At 40.6% G+C, this 25885-nt stretch overlaps 1 protein-coding gene across 7 annotated transcripts in view; it reads right to left on the reverse strand.

Annotated features, from left to right (window-relative positions):
* Positions 1 to 11436: 11436 nt before the first annotated feature.
* Npr3 (natriuretic peptide receptor 3) overlaps positions 11437 to 25885 on the reverse strand; it is a 64288-nt gene continuing 49839 nt past the window's right edge. For 5 of the 7 annotated variants that reach the window (XM_074077653.1, XM_074077651.1, XM_074077650.1 and 2 more), the window contains 5 exons: positions 25453 to 25588; positions 19160 to 19254; positions 16846 to 16981; positions 15113 to 15200; positions 11437 to 14071 (listed from right to left, as the gene is read on the reverse strand). In XM_074077653.1, the coding sequence (XP_073933754.1) occupies positions 13960 to 14071; positions 15113 to 15200; positions 16846 to 16981; positions 19160 to 19254; positions 25453 to 25588 (567 nt within the window). In that variant the 3' untranslated portion in view covers positions 11437 to 13959. The remainder of the gene's footprint in view (positions 14072 to 15112; positions 15201 to 16845; positions 16982 to 19159; positions 19255 to 25452; positions 25589 to 25885) is intronic. The other 2 variants (XM_020186873.2, XM_020186874.2) reach the window with 2 other exon arrangements.

Consider the following 25885-nt stretch of genomic DNA (forward strand, 5'->3'; position numbering starts at 1 on the left):
ACAAACAATTAATCAGTCTTGAAAGGGAGAAAAATTGGATTCCATGTTGCAACAGGGGTGAATCTTGAAGACAGTATGATAAATGAAATAGGTCAGGAACAAAAGAACCAAAAGTATATGATTCCATTTATATAAGGCATCTGAAGTAGTAAATTTCATAAAAATAAGAATCAAGGTTGCCAGGGGCTGGAGAGAAAGGAAAGGGGGACTTGTTTAAAGAAAATAGAGTTTCAGATTTGCAAGATGGAAAAGTAAAGCAAATAATGTGAAGACACTAACACTGCTAACCTGAACACTTAAAATGGTAAACTTTATGTTATTTTTAACATTGCAAAAAAGAGGCAGGATAAAAAGGCATGTCTTTGCTGGCAACTAACTTCAAAAGAGATTGGATAGGAGATTTCCTGACATACAACAAAAGAAACAGAAGGAAATACAAAATTTTTAAAGTTCTAGATTGCCTGTCCTTCCCAGTAATTAGGGAACTATCAGGGATAGAAGTGTAAATGAAGATATTATTGAGATTAAAACCTTGGACTATAAGAGGAATTGAATAGGCTCACATGAGACCTCCTTTCTGCCAACTTTAGGTCTCTTGACTTCTGAATGTCTTGGCATATCTTCATCTCTTGTTACCATACACTACCTGAACTTTCAAGGCAGAATCTTCATTTGACTTCATATGGTTTACTTCTGTCAGTACTGGGGAGATGAAAACAAGAAAGTACTACATCCAGGAGCTAAAACACAAGAGTGGGAGGAACTTAGGGAGCAGGTAAGTCACCTAAAAGTAGATATGCATGGTTCATCAGGTCAGAACAAGGCAATGGCTCAAAACCATCAAGCAGTGGGGAACTATATGATAACAAAGAACTGAGCACGCATTAAGTCTGTGGGTCAGAGCCTAAGAAACAGACCAGTGGTCTGGACTGTAGGTGTGAATAGAAGGGTCCAGGTAGGAAGTATGACCAACAAAAGTTTCAAGACTCAGTCAAGTGGTCCAGGCAGCACACCCAGAGCCCTGCAAAAATGTAACCTGATACACCTATCATAAAACCCCAGACAGCCCATACGAAAACCCATCACACCTTTTAGCCAGTGCCTGACCCTTCCTGCAAATGGTCAGAAAGGGCATCAATTGTTGACCTTGTTCAGTTTACATCAAATGGCAAAGTCTTCATTTCCGCCAGTGTGAAGGATATGATTTCCTGGAAACTGCCCACTACAGAACTAGAAACATTAGATAAACATAACAACATTCTTTTTTATGTGTAGCTAAGCTCACCAAAAAATTGAGGGAAGCCCTAGATGCCCCAAATGCAGAAAGAACCAAATGAACAGAAGCAATAGGAACATAAGACAGAGGGTACATAAGGGGAGAAGAATTGCCAGTTAACAGGAATTGGTACTTGAGTTTAACAGTCATGCAGAAACAGAAAATGGACATTAAAGAGAAAAGTTGTCACGGTAAGGAATCTCTCTTGTGTGACCCCAGAGGACTTCTAGCTTCCTGGTAGAAACCAACCCCAGAGCTTTCTTCCTATTGGCTGGCTCTGAGGAAGAATACAATAAACTTACCTCTGTGCTTCTTCTGGACATGTTTATCTCTTTCAGAAAGCAAAGGATATTTAAGTCACTTAGCTACAACAACAGATCCTGGAGAACCTTGGGGCCCCTCAAGTTTTGGCAGTATTTGGTGACCTAAGAGAGTTCAGCTTTTATATACTCACCTAGGCTCACAAAGTTTAGAAATACATCTTCCACTCTCCTTGCCTGCCCATTTCAAGGCTTTTAGATTCTAGAATCTATAGCCCGGAAGACTGAGTCCAGAATCTACTTTGTCTTAAAAAGAACAGTCAAGCTTTGCATGTTCTTTCAGAAGACTTAAGCAATTCTTCCATTTAAAAGGAAGAAGTTTGGTTGTTGAAGCCAATATGAGGTCTTTTTTTTTTTTTGCAGAATCTCCATAATGACAATTTTGGTCATGGTCACCTCAAGTCTGAGACCAGCAGCTGGGAGAATTGGAGGTCTCAGAAAATGGCATCAAACTGTTAAATCAGGGAACTAGTAGACACCTGGAATAGAAAAGGAGCCCACGGTAACTGTAAAAACAGAATTCCTTATCGGTGGCATTCATTTTCCTCAAACAAGGAATTCCGTGTTTCCCAGGGAAGGTAAATATAAGAAGGTCAGTTAGTGCTGAGATGACTCACTGTAGTGCACCCAGAGTAGCTGTATGCTCACTAGGAGACCCCCGTTGGCATTGGCAGCTATAAATTATGGTCATTCCTAAGAGGTAACAAGAGAGTTCTGTCAGCTGTGCAATTACTTTGTTTTGGCAGGACACTTTGGAGTCAAGAAAACATTGGCTAAAGGTCAAGGCCAAGATTTTGGATCAGCTGCCACCATAATTTTTCAGAAATGTGATGACTGTTCCTCAAGAAATAGTTTCCTAAGCAGGCTGCAGGAATGTCTTCTGTACATGTTCGAAAGGGATTTGAAGAATGAAGCCTTTGGGGACTTACCAGTACAGCTGAATTACCACAGGCTTTTCAAGCAAAAGGTGAGAAGTCCAGGTTACATGAGGAATCCTCCTCACCAAATGTAGTGAGATTAGGGAATGGCTTTCGGTGAGATAGAACATGCCTGGACATGCCTTCTCTATGACAGATGAGCACGGTAATACAAAAATCTACCTGGATTGTAAGGATAGACTGTCTCTTCATTGCAAGTTCTTCACTAAACAAAACAGGGTAAGCTTCCTACCCTGCCCAGTATTGATTTGGATGATGGTGAAGAGAAGAATTGTGTGAAGTCTGAATGACCCCCCCTCTCCAGGTGGCCATGGAAGTCCCAGATGGACTCATTTTCCCTTTCTTGCCTATCTTGGCCCTTTGTGTGTATATAAGAAAGCATAATTCATGCTTTAGATCGGGGACCATTGAAATTTGAATTCCCAAGTCTATGAGCTTGGCATGAAAAACAGTCTTTGCCCTTTTTTCTTTATTATAGCATCTAGACAAACACTATATTATGGTTATTTAGGGTAACATTCACAATATACCTGAGTTCCTAAGATAAAAAAAGATAAAAGTTTGAGCAGTGTGAAGTTGGGTGTAAAAGAATGTATCAAGTGAGAAATACCACTATGGAAGCTTAGATAAAATGCCTCTGGAGACACTGATAATGCATGACCAGTGAGGAGAGAGAGAAAAACAGCAGTCATTTGAAGACATAGATGGGCCATGCAAATAACATCCTGAAAATGAGGTAAGTCATTAATTTATTATCAATTATTTACATTCACTTTATTACTTTTATAGAAACAAAATTACTAAAATATTAAAATCATTTTTCACTCTATAAAAGATTTCAAAAGATAGGGACTGATGTCTGAGAGATTGTATAATTACATATATGAAATGTTTGGTTTTGGTAGGAGTAGGGTTTAAACTCAGGGCTTTGCACCTGCAAAGCAGGCACTCCACCATTTGATCCACACCTACAGTCCAGGAGGTTATATAATTCATATAAAAGCTTTCAAAATGGAAACTGATGCTGAATTCTTCATTCTTTTTAAGAAATTATATTCCTTAATCTTATGGAAGCATGTAAAATGCTTTAATATGAAAGTGCTTAGATTAGTTCCATGTTGTAAATATATTTTAAATGTCACAGAGATAATATTAGGCAAATAGATGAGCTAAAGTCTTACTTGGAAGGCCTACTATGTTTCAATCATTTTGAATTTTTATTCTCTATATTTTTATCATGTTTATAACTTTTCCATATGTGCCCTGTGTGGGTGTGTTGTGTGGGATGCAGGCTGTAAATTTAGGAAGAGGCAGCAGGCCTGGAAGACTCAATAGCAAAGCCTCCAATTATCAGATTTTCCGTCACCCTCTGCTTCCCATCTTCCAACTTGCAATTCGCACACAAACCTCATTTGAATTCTTAGGGGCGTCTTGTGATACAACACTGTGGGACTGTCCATTGAAGCCAACAAAACATTCTGGTATTTTAAGGATGTCTGTTACAAAAATCAAAATCTTTGATCTCTTGGCAGCCCCTCAGAACAAAACTTTCTTCAGGCCATCATAAACTAGAAGTTCCTCCTAAAATCCAAGGTTCTTTTTGGGGCTTGAAGTATCATCCTTCCTTTTCCTGCATAAAGAGCACTAAGATAGCCAGGCACCTGTAGCTCATGCCCACAATCCTAGCTACTCAGGGGGCAGAGATCAGGAGGATCATGGTTCAAAGCTAGCTCGGGCAATTAGTTCACAAGATCCTATCTCGAAAAACCCAACAAAAAAAGCTGTTGGAGTGGCTCAAGATGTAGACCCTGAGTTCAAACCCCAGTGCTGCAAGAGCACTAGATAAGCTTTTGAAGCCCTGGAGTTTATCAGATGAGAGACTTGGAACAGATCATTTCACTTCCCAGAACATCCATTCCTTATCTGTGAAGACAAGATTGATTGATGGGTGGAGTTCTGGTCTATCTAGTAAGAAAAGAATGGGAGAGCAGCAGTGTTCTGTTCAACCCCTAACAACTAGGTCTGAGGAGACCGTGCCATGATTCGTAGTATTTGTGATTCCATACCATGGCCATACCATGTGAAGTCACTGGAAAGAGAGCTGGGAAGAGATACACAGCACTTCCCCTCCCCATTACTTAGTGTTTCCACTGTATAAACAGAGAGGATGCAGTTTCAACAACCTAGCCAATAGGAAAATGCACTCAAATTATTAGCAAGTGATGTGTTTTGAGATTTTTTAACCTTCGTTTTACCTAAAAACTTGTTTAATTTTAAGTTTATATAATTTCATTTTTAAAGAATGGTTATCTTTAACCAATCAGCTCACAAAATTCCTGAAAATTTAAGTTTTTGTTCTCACAAACAAGAATGAGCCAGCTCCAGAACACTGCCTGTAGGTTGGTTTCTTTTATATGATAGAGAAAAACCCCAAAGAATGCGAATTTAATCTTAAAATCTAAGAATAACCTTGAACCAAGGCGTGCTTGAATGAGAATATATAGGATAAGCTGACGTCATGATCTGTCTCAATATAGAAGCTGCTTAGAATTATAGTTAAAGATCAACATTTTAGGGCCAGGCATGGTGGTGCACATCTATAATCCCAGCTCCTCAGGAGGCAGAGATAGGAGGATCATGTCTAAAGATATGGCAAAAGAGCAAGACTCTATCTGAAAAATAAACTTAAAAAGGGAGTGCGGCTCAAGTGACAGCACTTGGATAGCAAGAGCAAGGCCCTGAGTTCAAAACCTGAATACTGCCAAAAAAAAAAAAAGGGTTCAACTTTTTGAGAAACTGCTATGAAAACCTTCTAAGGAAAGAGAAGTGGTCTGAGATGTTTGTTTTGCCAATGGCTTTGGTCTGAGGGGACTGGTTAATCATCTCACTAGTCAGAATGTGAAAGATTTCTCAAAGGAGGACAAAGTTTAACTATTAGGCAACTGGACTGACACAGGTTTTGTGTGGCAGTTAAAAGAACCAAGGAGCAAGAATTTATCTACCAGATACCTCTAGTCACTGAGATACCAAATAAGGGGTAAGGTGCTTATTTCACAGTGGATGAGTGCCTTGACTCTAGAGCCAGATACCCCACTATCACATCCTAGCTTTGTCATTTCCTAGCTGGGTGACCAGGGTGAGTTGTCTAACCGCTCTGTGTCTCAGAGATGACCTTAGTACCTGCCTTGCTGGATGTGGTACAGACTGAATGAGAGGCAAGGCTTAGATCAAAATGTGATGGAAAATCCCAGCCATAACCTAAGCTCTAAGCCAGGGCCCCAGGCCCACAATATTGAGTGTGCCTAGTGTCTCTAGCTCTGGAATGAGGATAAGGACTGAGAAGGATTTGTACCTGCTCTGAAGCCACACACTTCCAGGACCCCAGTTATGATCTAGTCTTGATGCCAGGAACCAAAGAACTTGAGGGTGTGTAAGCCCCAAAATCATAATACAAATTAATGAAGAAAACTGGGTGTAAGAATATTGGGAGTGCAAGGGAGGTGGCAAATTTGAGAGCATTTGCTCCATTCAAAGGTGCTATAATTCCATTTTTTTTTTCTAAACACTGGCTGCCCAAACAAAATCCATCTGCAGACTACCCACCAACCCTTAAGATGAAAAATGCTCTGAATAAGGCAGTAAAGATGTGCAGGGAAGGTGACAGAAGAAATAGGATTCTAGAAGACAAAGGGGTTTCCAGGCAGGAGGAAGAGTAGGAATGAAATTTTCAGGCAGGAGTGTGCAGAGGATGTTTTGTGGGCAAGAAATACATCCATTCAAGTCAGTGAAATTCAGCACAATTTGACTGAATCCAAGGAATAGTGACTAAGAAGTCAGTATAGCAAGCTCAGTGTGTAGGCCTGGGAACACCAGGCACAGTGGATGGAATCTGACCTGTGGGGGATGGGAGTCATTAAAGGGAGTCATTAAACTTACTGAGCTAGACAGTCACAGTTGTCGAGGTATGCTGAATATTTTAGGAAGGCTGATGTGGCAGTTGTGAGAAATGAGAAAAAAGAGAGCCTAGAAATAAGAAGAGAAGGCTGTTTCCTGCTCATTTGGAGTCAGGCAATGAAGGCCTTATTTAACAGCAGTTGAAAGGGGAGGGGGGAAAATGAATGGAAGCTGATAAAAAGGATTAAAAAGGTCTACTTACAGAAAGTGAAAAATTACCACAATTTTTTGGACTGAGCAGATTGGGGTAGCCACTATCTAGAGCCAGCAGCCAGACTCCAGATCTTAGCTCTGCCATTTAGCTCTGCGACCTTGGAAAGGTTACTTACCCTCTCTGTGCCTCAGTTAACACATCTCTAGTGTCCTCTCATAAGAGTGCTGAGAAAGTTTATGAGTGAAACACATTTAAGGTACATAGCTTAATCTTGGCCGTACATAGATGCTTCTCACTAAACAGTTAACATCATCCAGTTGGGAATGGCATGCACTCCACTCCTTCTTCACTTTCAATAAAATGCTAAGAATAGCCTAAAGCAGTGTATGTTTTATACTAGGTGGCAAGTTCCATTTAGATAGTCTTTTGCTGGATGTTTGCCTGAAAGCATTAAATACTTTTGATACTGCCCAAGACATTCCTACTGAGAGGAGGGGAGGGGGGCGTTGGATCTCTTCCTGCACAGTTGGTCCTTCTCAAGCATTCCACGAAGCTGGTCTGTGCACCACCAGAGAGTGCCTGGCACTGACCCCTGCACTCAGGGGTGGAGAGGGTGCAATGGCCTGGAGTGCAGCCTTGTGAACTCTCTGGGGCCCTTCTGGAAAAGCAGATGTCTCTTTCCTGGTCTTGGGGCTGCTGGGCCTAGAGGAGAAGGCCCCTATGAGCACTAGGGACTATGTGGCCTCTGATTCAGACAGGCCACTTTGTATGGCATTCTCCTCCAGCTGCATGACACCTGGCCTCTCTTGGTCCAGGGCAGTGGAATAAAATGCCCTTTTGTCTACACCGGAAATCCACAGCCTTAGCGAGGTGGTACTATTGCATTTAGGTGAAAGTGTGGGCATTCTCAGGGAAGACCTTGGGCTGAGAACAGCCACTGATGGGAAAGGCTGTTCTTTAGGCCACATAAGGGTCTCTCTACATCATGGGAAGTCTGTTCTGCTCTAAATGATCACTGCCCAGGGATGAATTCTGGGGACTGGTCAGTAGGGCCATCTCAGCCAGCAGGAAGTAAAATGTAGGAATGGCAGGCATGACCCTCTGGTGGCCCCTCCACTCTGAAGGAAACAACACAGATTTGAATGAAACTACTCTGGTCCTCTGAGAGCTTGTGACCATTTCAGTCCCCTCTTTGTCCTTGTCCTTGTCCAAGCCCATTTGCAGACAGCTTCTTCTCTCCTCAGGAGCTCCAACAGCTGAGATGATGAGGGTTGCATAAGACCCACAAGCGGAACTCTTTCTTGTCTCAAGTGTGATTGCTATTTTTAATATTGCTACTTAAGTCAACACCAAAAGCTGTGAGCACAGCCCTAAATCAATGGTGTTTTGAGCTCCCTAGGGCTCCTTCATAAGACAGTCCGAAGTCCCACAGTTATGAGGCATCCTTGGCCTACCATGATGGCTACTGATAATGTTCAGAGGAGACTGGGGAAGCAGGGATGGGGGAAAGATTCAAGGAGGATATGGTCCAGAAGGCGAAACAGGAAAGCAGAAGGAATGAATACCTCCCTGGAGGAGGTTTCCCAGCTCTACCCTTCGCTCCTGCCACACCTTCCCACATATTACCTCACCCCCAATCAGCATATTGCTGCAGAGTCTCCTCAAACAAAGGCACCCAGTGTATTATCTTCACTGATGGACTCACTGGTTATAGAGCTAGATCAGGGAACCCTTGCTGCAACTATGCAAATTGCTATGGTTCTCTTAAGCTTTGAAGAAGTATGAGTAGCCTCCCAGAGAGAGAAGCCACCTTTTGCAGAGGAAACTAGAAATACTGGAGGTTGATCACTTACCCAGTACCCTGGAGCCTGGGGAGTTCTTTAGAATGGCAAAGTGGGCTTACGAGCCCTTTAACAGGGGTAAAGACATGAGTCAGTGGGGTCAAATGGAACCATATAGTGTCTCAAGCTGTCAAGACTCAACAGAGCAGTTATTATTCATGAAAATTTCTTCCTTTACCAATCAATTCAAAGTTTGTTTCAGCAAATTTCCATTTGTAGGACAGAAATCCACAAGTCTTTTCATGGGTATCATTCAAACATTATAATCCATCATAGTCACTAATTGATCTTTTACTTAAAACTAATCCTAGGAAAACAGAAAGTCCTCAGAGAGTATGGATATAGGTGGTGTATGATAGTTGAATTATAAACAGGAAAACGTTTCTTTGGGATGTACTTTTTAATGAGAACACATTGTTATGCTTGGAGTGTGTGGCATTCTTGCTTAATAGAAACATATACAAGAACACATAATACATTTATATCCAAACAACAAATTAAGTAAATATTTTAAGTGAACAGTTTGCACCAGAAATAAAATATATTATACAAAACAGGGGCTATATCCACAGACATTAATTTTCATTTTCTACACAAAACAATAAATTAAATCACATTATATGCAGATAGTTCTACTTACATTAGAATAATAATGTACGTAGCTTGTGCAGTTCTTACTTTTACTTTTCTACCAGACTCACGGTAGATTTGTATTGTTTGGTAGTCCTATATTTAAATTAACAATGAACAGTATGTTCCAGAAGACAAAGGCTGCAGAGGTGATCCTCCATGGTGTCTATCCCATGTCCTCTTGGTTTCAATTATGCACAGGGAACAAAGCTTATCCCAGGTTGGGTCCTGGGGTAAGGACCCAACTGAAAGGTCTGCAAATTCACAGGATCTTTGTGCTGTTAATGGTGCTTCATTGCTATCTTGTAAGATGTAACACCTGGAAAATTTTCAGATCTTGGCACTGAATAATAAATAAGACACCACATCTCAAATTTTCCCCTTTCTCAGTCTTCTCCACCCAATAATAATTATATGCTATGATAGCTTTATTCTCCTAGCAAATAAAAATAATTGGTAGCCTCTATTAAGATTTATACTTGGTAAGTGGGTCCTTTACTCCTTGTGCATAGAAATTTAGGTCTTTAAACATATGAATCAAAGCAATGCAGCATTTTTGCTAAGTCATAACTCATTCAACTCTCTCCACCAGGAATCATCCCATACCTGGCACATCAAAGGGTAGTTACAACAAATAGATTTTTACTTCTGAGACTTGACTCCCGCTGAAATCCTTTCTTTGTGTTTGAAGTAGCTTAAAACATGAACATCAGCAATGTCAGCTGGATTTTTAATTTTTTATTTATTTACTTATTTATCTTGTTACTGGGGTTTGAACTCAGGGCCTCACACTTGCTACACAGGCACTCAACCACTTGAGCCACTCTATCAGCACTATCGGTTGGTTTAGAACAATTTGCCTTTGGTATGAATCAGCATTAGTGGTTAATGAGAAATTTGAACAAACTCCAACCCAGCACCTTTTGCAAGTTATTTAAATCCTGCAGTCTAGGTGGGGTATGCCTACAAGAAACATCTGTGAAATCTGCATGCTAAGAACCAAAGCCAGACCTGGCCTGTTGGAGTCACTACACACCACAGTGTTGAACTGCCCCAAGAGCATCAGGATACTATTAAGTGTTCTGATTAAAAGCCATCTACTGTCCTACCACCAGCACTATTTTGCCTTTTTCTCCTTTGAGGAATTACGGAGGCCTGCTCACAAGTTCCCACTTGCTTGGGCAAAATGCTGACCTATCTTTGAAGCCATGATAGATGGTGGATGGGGTTAGGGGAGGAAAAGGTTGTAAAGACAGTGGAAGCCTACAAAGTTATCCTCTTCCATTTCTTTTGGAGGATCAAGCTCCTGATTCCTCTTCCTAGACATGTCCCAAGCTTCTTGCTGAATTGGCTATTGGAGAAGGACTTGAGTTATTCCTTATCTTTCATTTCTAAAGACCAACTGAAGAAGAAACTGCCCCCATGAATGCCACCAGCTCATTTCTCTGCTTCCATGCTGTCTCTAAAACATCCTGTGTTTTTATACAGTTTCAGTTTCTTTTCCACTGCAGAAGAAATTCAGCTCACTACCTTATGAAGTTATGAACCACAGGGCACAATTAAATCCATAACATGTAGATGGAGGCACCAAATGTCAATTGGCATTTGCCTTTTAAACTGCATCCATGTGGTATCTGAATTCTTTGTGTCCTAAGAAACAAAGGCACTTATTCCTTCCAGTTTACAAACTGAGGCTTTAATACTGATAGCATAATATGCTATTTGGTCTCCTAAGGAAACTTCCACAAATAGAAGGTGTCCAATGGAATCTGCTTGTTAATCCATCACTAACTGTCTGTGAGGTCTACATGGCCTTGATCTTTACCCCCACTGCGTATCCTAGGGCCTCTAAAATCAGTCTCAAATGAAGAAAAGTACTAAGTTAGGAGTAAGGAAGGCACCTATGCCTTGAGTAAATTAATGTCCTAGAAGCCTGTGAATAAGGAGATCTGACTTGGCATTCCAAAGTAAAAGTCTTTGAATTTAAGAGAAAGGAGAAAATGAGGCATTTGTTCTCTTTCCATACATTTCTCCTCTCCCTCTGTTAAATGTGGCTTCTGAAATCTAAAGGACCATTATAAGGCCTATGAAATCATGTCTGTAGTGCAGGAAAAGACAAGCTGATGATTCTTCAGAGAAATGTAATGTTTATAGGGGCTTCCTCATAAAACCTGTGGTCAGGCTGGGAGGAGATACAGACTGTCTACTGAAGGTTTTTATTTCTGAATTCCCCAAAATCTATGACAATAATAATGACTATAAAACCTGTAGCTATTTCCAACACCAAAAAGTAAACACTCATTTTGACCTGCATTAATGTGAGCTTATGTTTGACCAGGTTAGAAAATACCCCTTTTGAAATCTGCACACACTGCATTTTAGGGAAACTTTTATAGAATTCTTTAAGAACTAAATCTCTATTTTACCATATAATATGTGACTACTGGAAGATCATGAATGACTAATTGTCAAAGGTGTTGCTTAGCAATTAGGAATTTAAGTCCCAAAATGTAATCTCAAGAGGTCTTAATCCAGGGTCACCTTAGGCCAGACATCTATACTTGCAGCCAAAGTTTCCCTACTTACTGGAGTTTTCAAAACTTAATGGAGTTTCAGTGACTCATATGAAGATTTCAGGGGAAGAAAAACAGAAAGTAGACAATAGCAATCAATCTTAAGAACACTAGAATTGCTTTAAAATTGAGGGAGAATGATAGCCATCTTCTCATCTTCTGGTGAGAAGTCTCAATTTGTCCTGTCATCTTTAAAAGACTAAATTCCCACTTATCTTTCAGATCTTATCTTGGGATATGATAGTAAATTCAGAATTATTTCACTATTTTATATAGAAATAAATTGTAGTAACAATGTTGGTGCTGATGGGTCACTCCATAAATGCCATGAAGGTTAGAAATGTTTGTACCCAAAGACTGCAATCAGACAGTTTTTTACCCTGTAATAAGCACAGAGGTTTGAAATATAATTTTTCACAAGTGTAAGATAATAGAAAATGAGTGTCCTAAATATATAGAAAACATCATTGAAAAATAAAAATGAGGGAAAAAATAAGTTATCTGGTTCATGTAACTAAGATGAACATCATTCTTCATTGTGTTTTCACTTTAGGGAATCCCCAGTCATCAAACATTTGCTTTCATGAGTTTTATTCTCACACTCTATTCCTACATTAGAATTTCTGGAATGTGCCATCCTTGTCTTCTTTTTCCACCTTTTGTTTTTAATTCAGCACTTTTTCCTATGCATTCAGCGTAGGAATCTAGGTAGTTGTTTCCTCTGTTCACAAGCAATTCGTTTACCACACAGCCTTCATCCCATGCTCTAAACAATAGAGGGGAATATGCCCATGCAGAATTAACCCACTCGTTTTGCCTGAAGTGAGAGAAAAAGCTGCAGGACCCTCCAGGGACACAAGCACAGCACAACATCGAGAGCATGCTGTGTTCAATTGCTTGGCCTCCACAGTTACCTGTGTGAACTGTGATCTCCATCACTCCAAGGAATTGCACAAGCTCCCTGGTTTCCTCTCTAGTCATGGCCTTTTAGATGATTTTAAAAACTGCTGAAAATGCTCAAAATGTTATTGAGGACTTTAGTGACATAATTACAAAATGGTGCACTCATAAGACAGGTTTCCTATCCTCTCCTCTATTTTCTCCACAAGTGATAAGTAAAAGTGGCAACCTGAGTTTAAACCTCTGTGCACAGTACTAGGTGCAGAGTAAATATCCAGTAAATACTTCACCAACCTTGCCCAAACCCACTATTAACATGGGTTTATAAACTCTACTTAATTCTAATGACTTTTTGCTCTTGATCTTGAAATTCATCATTAGGTCAGAATTAGAGTGGATGTAACCCTAAAACAATTTGCACTTAAAACTCCAAAATGGTTTAAAACTCAATGTACTCCCTGTAGAGTTTGTAATCTGAACACATTTCTTGATCTCTATAGTTAAAGCAGCAATTAGTGTTTGGCTACAGTCTCAAGGAAAGGAAGAGAAAGAGAAGCATCTTTCATCATTACTAGTTTGTTGTACACTTCACCCATGCTTTTAAAATAGAAGTGAACTTTAATCTTCAAAATGAAAAAATAGACACATTTTCTAATACCAAAATATAAGGTTAAATACTTAAAATAAAATGTTAGTGTGAAATAGGGCTTTTTTTTACATCAAAAAGAAACATTTTAGAGTTGCTTTTCTTATGTATATCCTCCTACCTCACTAATATTTACAACATTCCAAGAAGCTTTTATGAGATCCTGGAAGAGACGGGGAAGATCCTTTCTTGAGATATAAAGTCAGACCTGAATGTAGCCGTTGGACAGAACACTCCTCAACCACTGTCCACCAGCTCCAGAGAGAATAATGCTATATTTCCAACCTTGGGATTTTTCATTACATTTTCCTCTTATTGGGTATTAAATTCTTTCCAAGAATATTCTACTTGTAAAAATGACTTTATTCTAGCTACAAAACATTTTACTTAAGAAAACCACACTTCTCTATCCTTGTGTGAATGTCCAAGATATGAAGACATGGGATTTTAAAAAATCATATGCCCTTCCACACAGTAGAAATATTTAACACAGTGACTTTGTATCCTTAAATTTGTTTGTGACGAGATGAAAGCCTGGGAGGCAGATGGTGATTAATAATAGTTCCTGAGCTTCTAAAGAAATTTTAAAATGAAATGCTAACTGCTTAAAAGAATGAATTCTTTAAGAGCTCCCCTTCAGCTCCATTGATGTCTTTCATCCCATCTATCTTCTTGAGGAATCTCAAGCAAAAAAAGGAAAAAAAAAAAAAAAAAAAAAAGGCTTCTTTTAAGCTACTGAAAAATGGGATCTGATGGAATCTTCCCGTAACTCTCGATGTTTTCCAACATTACTTTCTTCTCGCTGGTTTCTCCTCTCAATGGTTATTCTGTATTTCTTCCTGGATAAAGGAAAAGCAAGTGTAGTAATAAAACCTCACTTGGCTACAAAATACTACAGTTTCTCTTACAAAGAATGCCCTCAAGGGACATCTGGGTTTGATTTGATAAATGAGAAGTGACAGAATATGAAACCCTGGTCAGAGATTAAAGTAGTGTGCCCCAAGGCATTAGGTCCTTATTCAAGGAGGAAAATTGGCATGAGTTCCAAAATGGCATAGAACAAGCCTTGCCCTTTTTCCCTGGGAGCCTCATGGGTTAAGTCTTGTCTATTCTGCCCCAGAAGCTCTGCCTAACTCCCAGGATATGCCCCAGATACAGATCAGATTTAGTCTACTGGGACCAAAGGAACAGCAATACAATTGTCCCAACAAAGGGTCATATACACCCAGAGTTACATTTCCATGCAGAAATGAAGAAACCTTGAGTCTGATGACTTACAAATAAGCCACAAATTCAACCACCAAAGATTACAAAGGAATGGATTGCCCTGGCAGTGGAGAATAATCAGGTCCTGAACACACCTACATGACAGTTGTACAAGCCTGGAGGCTTAGCCACAGTGATAACCAGGCATCTGAGTTCTCCAATTACTCAGCACAAATCAGCCTCAGAACATGAATTGCTGGGTGCTCCTTCCTCTTCCTTAAGAAGGTGGACACAGTCTTCTATTTCTCTACTGGAAATAGGGCAAGGATGGGAAAATTCATTTCACCCCTTATCCAGATTACCTCTCCATTTATTCATTTTGGAGACAGTAGGCATTCTTGGCAGAATATCTGTGTTCAAAGGATTGTAGCAGCTCTCTGGACCACAGGGGGTAGGAAGGTGGAATATAATAGAAACCCATGACTCCACTACCCTCTATGCTAATCCACTGACCACCAAACCTGAAGTCACACCAAAAGCATGGCTTAGATCTGTTAACCACCATGCTTCCTGAATAAAAGAAGGATATAGACAAATCACAAGGAGCATCATGCAAAGACAAGTAACAAAGGCAGTAAAGGAGAATGCATTTTAACTTTATAAATGGTCCCCACCTGAAAAAGTAGAAAGCCATTAGCAAACCAGCACCTAGTAAGGCCCCCACAACAATTCCTGTCACTGCCGATTCTTCTAGGCCACCTGCTTGAAAAAGAAACATGGATCATCAGGGTTTGTTTTGGGAAATAAATGGGAATATCTCAGGTTGCATTCATTGGAAGGTGTCTCAATCTCTCACTTGAAGCAAATTTTCTGTTTTTTTAAGAGAAAAGAGATTGTGGAGTTTTTTGTTGTTTTTTCTTGTATGGTGCAAAGCTTAAGAAAAGCTTTGGAAAAAATACCAGATAAACACTCTGCTACAAGGGAGTGAGCAGAATGGAAATAGAAACAGATTCAAATTGGGATCTGAAGATTTCACATGTGGCCATGTGCTTTTGAGTTTACAGTCAAAGAAGACACCTGTATGGACCATGGCATTTGACCCAACACTTCTTATTTTCACAGATGGATGGTGGCACTTCAAAGTGCTAGAACATTTGGTGGAAAATTCACTGAGTCAATGTTTTTAGGTGTTCTCTCACCAAAGCCATGTCCAAATGTCCTGTGTAGCTTTGTGAAAACATGAATAACAAGTTGAAACAATCATGGCCAGCAGTGAACTGGTTATATAAAAATGATGACTAGCTAGCTTATATATAGTTTAGCATGTGGCCTATGAATTATCTCATTTACTACTCAATACAGAGGATTTAAGAATTGAGTACATTTCTTTCATTTTATACTTGGGAAAACTGAGACTTAAGGAGTTGAAGGAACACCCCTAAGGTCACAAAACCAGCAAATGCCAATAGTGGATTTCAAATCCAGCCCCAATAACTCCAGAGACTATATTCTCAATTACACTTCCTCCTTAGTTTTTTCCCATAACACAAATTGCTCATAGTTTCAAAGGTGATCTAAAAGCATAATGATAATTTGCTATTTTCGCCTGAAAGATAGATACTCACTTTGTTCTTCCTCACCAGCTTATAAAAGGCTCTCTCTAAAACAATTATCTTTAACAATTTTCCTATTCATAAGCTAGTTATAAAAGCATCCACTTCCTTTTCTATTTATGTACATAAATAATATATTTTATATTTGTTTGCCAAGTTGTAAAATTTTCAGGTTTAAAGGACATTATTGCTGGGTATGGTGGTGCATATCAGTAATTCCAGCACTTCAGTGGAGGCAAAAGGATAGAGAATTGCTAGGCTACATAGTGAGTTTGAGGCCATCCTGAGCTGCACAGCAAGAAAAAAAAAAAAAGTGGTAGAGTGTTTACCCACTCTAGGCCCCAGCATTCACAAGGTTTTGAGTTTGATCCCTAGCACCACACCAGGGTGGGGAAGGGAGAGACCATTATCTGTTCGATTCTGAGGATTTGAAGGATAACTAGAAACTTTGAAAATCAAATAAGACCTGCTACAAGAGATGACAAGTGAGTGACATTTAACAATTGATATTTTGATTTTCTCTAAAAGTGGGAACCTCAAGTAACAAAGAGATTACAGTAAGAAGTGTTCTAGAGAGAAGCTTCTACCATTTTGGAAGAGAGAATAGAAGGAAAGAGAGCCTTTGACAAAGGCAGATGCCAGTTTGTGAACTGTTCCATGTGTTTTACCATGTCAGAAAAAGAAACGGGAACTTGGAGAACACGAACTTTTGGAAGAACACCTGTGCAGTAAAGTCACATGACCCTGACAAGGGAGATGAGGAGACATACAGCAAATTAAGTCTCTGAACTTACATGATTTGCAAGGAGAGCTGTTGGTGTGCTCCACAAGTCTGGTTTCATCTATTCGCAGTTTCAAAGGGCCCCAAGGATATTTGACATTCGGCCGCATTTCAAAACGACCTTCTTTTCCAAAGTAATCGCCAATGACCTACAGGAAGGCAAAAACCAGATTTACTAAAGGAAAGGCCAAAGGTATCTGTTTCCAAAGGAGGCACAAAGTTCACAGCCTTGTGAGACTATTCCCTTATCTAAATGAGCCATGTAAGGCACTGAGAAAGCCAGACATCCAACCACCCTTCATCAGATCACCTACTCCAGGCAGTGACAGCAAGTGCTTCAGAAGAGTTGGGAGCATGGGGGTGGGGAGGCTCCCCTGTTGTGCACACTGACAGCAGCAGGGTGTCCCTGAGAACTTGGTAAGGCAAGATTCAAAGTCACCGATGTGGTTCTCTAGTTAGGCGTGGTGAGGGAAGAGAACAAGAACTCCCCACGTCAGGGAAATGGTCACACAGCCTAAGAAGGTGTGGATGTGGCGAAGGCAATGAGTGCCACCTGGGTCCTGTCCATACTAGAGTTCCAGCCTCATCAGTGTTGTCACTGGCTATCTTCAATGACTACTAGCTAGTGGGAAGGGAAGATTTCTTATTTCTCTGTGAAAACAGTCATGGAGTTCATGGCTTTCCTTTTGCTCATCAGATAGAGCCCTGCCCTGGCCTTCTCCACAGAGCACCCCATATTGTCAGCCAATTCCAGTACCCCAGTCACTCTCAGGGATGTGGAGAGTGGACCAGGGCTGCTGAATACCAGGTCAAGCACATGACAGGCACACAGCATCACACTCCTTAGTTGGTGGGACATATAAAAGCTCTGGAGAACACTTTTATGAACTTCCCATTTGGCCCTCTTCCAGTTAATTGACTGTTTCTTCAGGGGATGTACTGTTTTCTAATGAGTCCATCCGTTTTGCTTCCTCACTCCCCATCTGGGCCATTTCAACTGGCTTCTTAGGCCTAAACAAAAAATTCTTTCATGGTGTAGTTCTAGGGTTGCCCATCAGTTTCTAGTAAAGAGAACTGCTGAATCAGCTACCTAAGTCTGGATCTGGGAGTACCTTCCCACCCAGGTGGTCAGGATTCATTTTTATTTTGTCTGGGCACAAGCACATGGCTCCCAGATGATTTATGACATCCCCTCTCTCTCCTGACCAAGGCCCACCAGGCTCTTACAGGTGATGTCTGGTCATAGAATGCTAGGTCTTACCAAAATATGACCATCTGTAACATATACTACTCTCTACACCTTCATACCTCCAACCTCAGGATGGGCTATGATGGGTTATCATTTCCCTCCTTCTTCAGAGTGGAGATGGGACTACAGATGAGACCCACAGCACAGAAAGGGTAAAAAAAAAAAAGCATTCAGTAAACAGGGTGCTTTGGCCTCTCCCACAAAGGCTAGACATTCCAGCACAGGGAGGAAAAGAGGAAATCCCATATGCCAGGACCCATAAAGGGTGACAAGGGCAATGACCCTGGACTAGAGCCATCAAAAGACAAAGAAGAAGTGGTATTATCTACTGCAATACTTTTCCACAGAAACACTGCGTATTGTCTAACTTGTAATTGAGAGTTTGTATAGTACTTTTCTAGATTTCATTTTATCTGGTCTTCACCATAGTGATGTGAGACCAGCAAGAAAGACATTATCATTTCCATGATAGGGCTGAGGAAACTGAGGCAATAGAGCTCACACCCTTAGTAAGCATGAGAGACTCATCATTGTGTCCAGAAACTTTTTTTGTCTTCATGATGCTATCCTGAAACTATATCATGTTTGGTTTTTTTGTCTTGTTTTGTTTTTTTGAGACAGTCTTGCTGTGTAGCCCAGGCTGACCTAAGTCCTCCTGCCTTCTGAGTACTGGGATTATAAGCATATACCACCATGCCTGGCCTACACTGTCTTTTGAAATGTAACACATGTAGAGTCTGCAATCAACCAAAATTTAAAATCCCAAAACTTAAGGGGGAAATAGTTTCACTTTTTTTCCCTTTCATCTGATGCCCCAATGCATAGGACTGAGATGTGATTCTTGACCATTTGGAAGGTAGGAGTTCCCCACAGAGCAACCACAAAGAGCCATTTCCTGACAGTCTCCTCAACACCCTCAACAACAGTGAGCGAGCTCTTACTACTTGAAAACTCCCAGGTTTTCAAATTCATTTTCCTTTGAAGGTTGCTTTGGACATAGTCCTTGTACACAAGGACAAATGAATTCTCCGAGTCTCCAGTCCCAGGATCCACAGGTGCTGGAGTCTTGTTTACTCACCTCCTGGGTGCCTGCTTCAGTGTCGGTCATGGCAATCACAGAGAAGTCACCATAACGGTCTCCATTGGCATCTATGGACACCTGCCCAGCAATACCTATGGATGCAAGGTGAAGAAATCCAAGTCAGTCACTTAAAATACCTCTGTCTGCCAAGAAAAACAAGAAAAGGAATTGACAGGATTTTTAAAAATAAGCTCATGCCACAGGGAATCACATCAGACCTGGGGCATTTTTGTTGGCGTTTGGAAAGACATTGTAATTTCATCTGTGTCTACATTCCTAAATTCTTAACATTTCTGCACTTAAAAATGAAAAGAAAAAGAAATAAATGATCTTCTTTGGAGTATGTGTTTTTTCAAAGATTAAGGCTACTCCTGCAAGTAGTATACTTAATCCACAGTTTTGAATTAATTTTTTCTGAAAAAAAAAATGGCACAGAGAAGTGGAGGTTCACATTATCACCTAGCAAATACTGTACGAGGAAAATCAGTCCAGGCCCAGGATTCAGGGAGGGTGCTTCATAAAGCTGTTTAATACCCAGAAAAGCAGAGGGCCTGCTTCGTGGGTCACTAGAGCCAAGAGCTACAGAAGAGCTTTTCACCTGTATCCCAGAGGTTTCCATCATTGTTTATCCACATGTTACCTGGAAGATTACTGGCTGCTGAATCGATGCTGTGGCTAAAGTAAAGATGAATTGAACACATTCTCTGCTCAAGAGAGCAGCAGCCTCGACTAGGAATTTCACTTGTTCACAACGGAATCTGACTGCTTGCTCTGATTCCCAACTTTGACATTTCCTGCCTCTGTGACCTTGGGGCAAGGAATTTAGTCCTCTGAGCCTCAGTCTCCACAACTCTTTCTGTTGTTGTTGTTTTGGTTTTGTTTATTTTTTGGCAGCACTGGAATTTGAACTTAGGGCCTCACACTTGCTAGGCTGGCGCTCTACCACTTGAGCCAGACTCCCAACTCTAAGGTCCTCCTTTCTTGGGGGACTTGGGGGCGGCAAGACTGGGGTTTGAACTCAGAACTTTCCATTTACAAAGCAGGTGTTCTATTGCTTGAGCCACTGCTCTAGTCCACAATTCTAAAGCAGGCATAATACATCCTATCAGGAAGCTATAGAAATAATTACATGAGATAAAACAGTAAAGCACTTCTCACATACATTTTAGAGAATTTGATTGTTTTCTTCTATTATTAGAGCTATTCTAGTTATTTTACTATTACTATTACTTCTAAGAGACAGCTATACAAAATAGGACCAGAAGTGCTTTAGACTCCATATTTTTTCATATTTTCAAATATGTACATACACACAATACAACGTGGGATAGGACTCAAGTCTAAACACAAAATTCATTTATGTTTCTTATACATATGGCCTGAAGGCAATTTTATACAATATTTTAAATAATTCTGTGCACGACACAGACTTTTATGGTAAGGAATTTTCCACTTGTGGTATCATTTTGACACTCGAAGAGTTTCAGATTTTGGAGTGTTTCAAGTTTTGGAGTTTTCATGTCTAGAGTTAATGCTCAACCTGTATTTATTTTATAATTACTACTATTCTATTACTATTATTATTTGTGCATTTGAAGTCTGGTAGAGAACACCTGACCATGCTCAACCATTCAGAGGAGGAGTAAGAACATCAAATTGGAGAAACAGGGCACCTCAGTAAAAACAGCAGGGATTCTATAGGCAAATTGGAGGACATCAGTGACTTAGACAAGCAGCAATCAAAAGCATGAGTATCTAGACAGAAAGGCTAGGCTAATTGTATTTACAAAGGAATGGAGGCCAAAAAGAATCAGAGGAACTGAGAGGTGTCTGGGGTGATGGCCCGTGTGTATGAAGGCCCGTGTGTATAAGGCTGGAACAAGGTGGCCAGAGCATGGTGGGGGGGCCTGAGTTCCCCTTGCTTTGGCCAGCAATGGTGACTTAAAGCAGCCCATCAGTAAAGCAACCATGCACATTGGCTGGTATTAAATATGACTATATTTCCATTTTCATTCACTAAGTAAGTGAATGCATGCATTAGCCACCCTCTAACTAAAGAAATTTGATTCCTTTGAGGGAGAGTGCAGTGTAATTCTTAACTGGTGCCTCTTCTGATCTGGTTCTCTCCAGAAGTACCAGCTCCTCCAATAAAATGAGTGTCTGGAGAGAAGCATCCCATCCCAAGGGAAAGTTCCATCCTCTAGTGTGGTTTGGAGAGGGCAGGTATTTGGGTTTACTGTTCTTTGGGCTGTGGTTTGAAGGTCCACTGATTTTTCCAGACTTTGGTCTACTTTGCAGGAAACAGAATGGAGTCACCATTCATCTTGATTTTTTTGTCTTTTTAATATAGAGTGGTTACAAAGGAGACATGTATCTTAAACTTATATACCTGTAAAACTTTTAAGTAAAAATTATATATCTATAAAATCACATGTGTATATATATATATATATATATTTCCTAAACATATTGGCTATTCAAAGTCTCTTGTCATTCTGTTCAGAGGTATTTGTGATGATGTGTCCTGCTAAGTGTTTTTGCAGCGTATTTTTTAAAGTGAGGTGGCCCTAGTAATCCAAGACCTCATTACACCTTTAAGTTATTACATTCTGCCAAGAAATGGGGTGAGAACCCTCACTTGCCAATTAGCAAAGTGAGACTTTACCTGAGAGTATCTGCAGAAGGTGTGCTTTTGTCAAACTGACAGCAGACTTTTCCACCCCGTTCCTATTTGCCTGTAGTGGAGCTAGAGCTTAAGCTTCAGTCCTCTTTACCTGGTTCCTCTGGCCTCTCCCACACAGGAAATTCAGCTTCTTCCCAGGCCATTTATTGAAAGTCTTAAGAGTTGATCACAGGTTTCATGGCAATAAAATCCAAATTTGTCAAATAACATACAGAGTGTTTTTCCCTTGACAACTTAATGATCACTGTAAGTGACCACTAAAATTAAAATTGTTTTTAATTTTAGGAAGTTTAGAGTTTTTCCTCACACAGATACCTTAGAGTTCTTTTGGGGGCTACCCTCAAGTGGATCATGGTTTAGCAAATAAAATGGACACTAACCATTCAAACCCAAAACTTACCTTGGCTTCAATTATCAATTAAACAAATTATTCTAATTTTGGACTGAATTATACAGTTGATTGCTTCTGAACTCATTTCACATTGACTATGTACATTTGGCCCCAGAATGGAAACATCAAGATGGCGTATGGGAAAAATTTAGCCCATGCCTTGTCTCTAAGCAAAAGTACATGCCAGCCATTGTGGGCACCTGCCCTTCCCTTAAGAACCTCCCTCAGGGGTACCCTCCAGCATCCCCAACTCTGGCTCCTATCCCTCTGTCAGAAGACCAAGAACAAATGACCACACCACATAGTGAGTAATAGCGAGAATGGGATGCGGCCAACCAAGGTTGTGTCCCCACACACCAGTTTCTCAGTGTATTGTGCACAACTTCTGGGAAATCTGACTTTGTCCTAACATGCCCCCTGAATTACCCCACTTGGTTCCACATCCCCAAGCTGAAGTAGTCATAGGTGAAGCAGGATTACCCTAGAGGCTTACTCACCCACATCCTACTCTCTGTTTATAGTGAAAAGAGATGGCACTCTGGTTTGGAGTAAGACATGGCATCCATTGAAATGAAATCCACCCATGGCAACCATAGCTACTACAGACAGCCGAGCTGGAGCTCACCTCCCCACTATTGTCCTGCTGTTTCTAGTAACTGAGGACAAGCTGAGGCAGTGCAGTGATGAGAAGAATCTCCTAAAATAAATATGCTCCCAAAATCTAGACTTGGCAGTACTTGTTTTTATCATTGGTGAAAGACTGTCACTAGTGTGATTACAAGTACATGCAGGCATACCCCAATCCATGAAAGGGCTCAAAGGAAGAGTTGACCCAATGCAGAACTGAAAAGACCCTTGTTTGGCGTCAAGCAGCCCAGCCTCCTTACAGAGCAGGTAAAGAAGGAGAAGCTTAAATGACTGAGGTTACTAATTCCTGGCTAGGATGCAAGTGTCCAGTCCTTGTTCCTGCCATCCTCACTCTGTGTGGATGGTCCTCAAAAGACGCTCATTATGAGTATTTTCCACAGAGCAGTCATAAGGCAGGTCATGTTACTCGAAACTCTTGGATAGCTTTCTGTCTCTCTCAGGTGGAGCCCAATGCCTTAGCAAGACTTCCAGGTCCACAAGATCTGATCCCCATTGCCTCTCCAGCTCCTATCACAGTGCCCCTCGTCCTTGGGGGTCAGCTACACAGACCTCTCTGTTCCTTGCACCAGATGTATTCTGGCTGTCTATATTTGCTGCTCCCTCTGAAGTGTTCATTCCTAAACTTCCCATAACTTCTCCTGCTTCCCTCAGATCTCTGCTCAGCTGCCATTCCCAGAAAGACTTCCCCTCTACCACTTTCTATCTCTCTTCTCTGATTTATTTTATAGCCCCTGAAGTGGTGTGTCTGTGCATTTATTTCCAATTTCACACACACATACTTGCATATAAGCCCAACTGCCCACAGGGAACATCTTTAGTTCATTGCTAAACTCTCAGCTCCTTGAACAGTGCTGGCACCTGGTAGGTTCTCCATGAATATTTGTTGAATGATGTGTGAATAAACAGAAAGTTGGTATCTGCGAGGCTCCAGGAACTAGCTCATTTCTATATTGAGTCTCGTGTTAGTTTTGAGTGTTGGTGAGGTAAAAGGAAACCAGCATTCTTATAACCATTATTGGCAAAAACATAGACTAGCAGACCTTTCTAGAAGATATTTGGTGATATCTAATGCACTTTTAAAAGTGCCAACATACTTTTGGACCCAGAATTCCCACACCTAGGAATGTTCCCTTTGGAAATATTCATGAAATTTATCAAGATGTACAAGAGACAGTGACAGCATACTGCAAAACAGTAAAAAATGTGAAGTGTCCACCAATAAAAGATGGGTTTAAGAAATTCTGTACAACCATAAGGTGGAAGAATAACTACCTCTCATTTTAAGATGTGTTGGCTCTATGAATACTCATACAGAAAATTATTTTACTTGACATACAAGCGAGAAAAATGGAATTCCTAGTGTGACCTTTTTTATGTAAAAAGTTTTAGACAACATACAAAATCCACTTTTAGCCAGCCATAGTGGTGCATGCCCATAATCCCATCATTTGGGGGGCACAGGCAAGAGGGTTGTGAGTTCAAAGTGAGCCTGGGCTACATAGTGAGACCCTGTTTCAAAACCCCAAGTGCCAGGGATGGAGCTCAGATGGTACAGTGCTTGCCTACTATGAGTAAGGCTACACTCCAGTACCACCAAAGCGATGCATATGTCCTGCAGAATGCATAGTATTTTCAGACAAAAATCACAGAGGAAAGTGTTAATAGTGATTACATTAGGGTGGGAAGGAAAGTTTTCGTTTCGTACATTTTTTAACTGTTGAAATTTTTTAGTCTCATTCTTGTATAATTTTTAAATGTCAACAGAGGTTGCCTGAGTGATGAGATTATAGGTCTTTTGTTGTTATTGTTCAAATACTTCTCTGTTCTTAAAGCAACAGCTACATCAATTAAAAATTCAAATGGGGTGAGGATGTGGCTCAAGTATTAGCGTGCTTACCTAGCAAGTGCAAGGCCCTGAGTTCAAACCCCAGGAGCACCAAAAAATAAATAGTGAAAATTCAAATAAAAGCATCTGACCTCAGGCATGGTGGCTGACATCTGTAATCCCAGCACACAGGAGGCTGAGGCAGGAGGATGGTTAGTTCGAGGCCAGCCTGGGCTACATAGTCAGAAACTCTCAAAAAACAAAAATAAATAAATAAATAAAATTCAAATAAAGCAAAGGGTCCAACTGTCCTGCTAACTATCTCAAACCACCAGATTTACCCATGACCGTTAATGTCTTCTGTGTTTTCCCCAAACCAACATAGTCTAAAGAAAGAACTGTATGTCTGGGATTAACTCTTCTCTTATAACTGATCACAGTTCTTCTCACAAACCAGTTGTTCTGTTGTGTGTTAAATGTAATTTAAAAAGCACAGAATTTTCATATAAAGAAGCAGAAAACAAGACATTTCAAGATTTCAAGGACTTTTTTTTCAAAGCACAGCCACAAGTAGTATCTCATTTAATTTTTCACAACAAACTAGTGTGTAGGTTGTTCTTGATTTACTGAGAGATGCAAGATACCGAAAGGCCCCTGGGAGCAGCAGGAAGAAGAGAGCCACAGACACAGACACGGCAGCTCAGTGGGTTACAGTGTTGTCGCCATAGCAACTGAATCCCTACCTTCAAATGTCCTGTTCCAAGTTTGCTGGATAATTTTCCCTCCGTCCTTCTTGCTATAACCGGCTCTGAGTACTTCGTGTAAAGCCAGAACATAGAGGAGGATTGCATCGTGGAACCCTTCAACAAACATGTTAACCTGCAGGAGAAATCACAGTTGAGTGAGTCCAAGCACCAAAGGACCCACGTTCACCAGTGACATAAGTAAGCAAGATGGTTCAAAGTGAGACTGGAGGACTGTGCACACTGGCAGAAGTACACAGAAGGGCAGCTAACAAGTCAGGTCATGGTTGTCCTGACACTGGCTAAGTGAGGCAAATCCTTCAGTTTGGCAATATAGTGAGCAGAAAAGATATCCCAGAAGGCGAAGAAACCATACCAGTTAACCAGGTTGATCATTCCTGATGAAATGGCCTTTGTTGATAGTTCTCTCAGC

The sequence above is a fragment of the Castor canadensis genome, chromosome 6, assembly GCF_047511655.1.
Source record: "Castor canadensis chromosome 6, mCasCan1.hap1v2, whole genome shotgun sequence".
Classification (NCBI taxonomy): domain Eukaryota; kingdom Metazoa; phylum Chordata; class Mammalia; order Rodentia; family Castoridae; genus Castor; species Castor canadensis.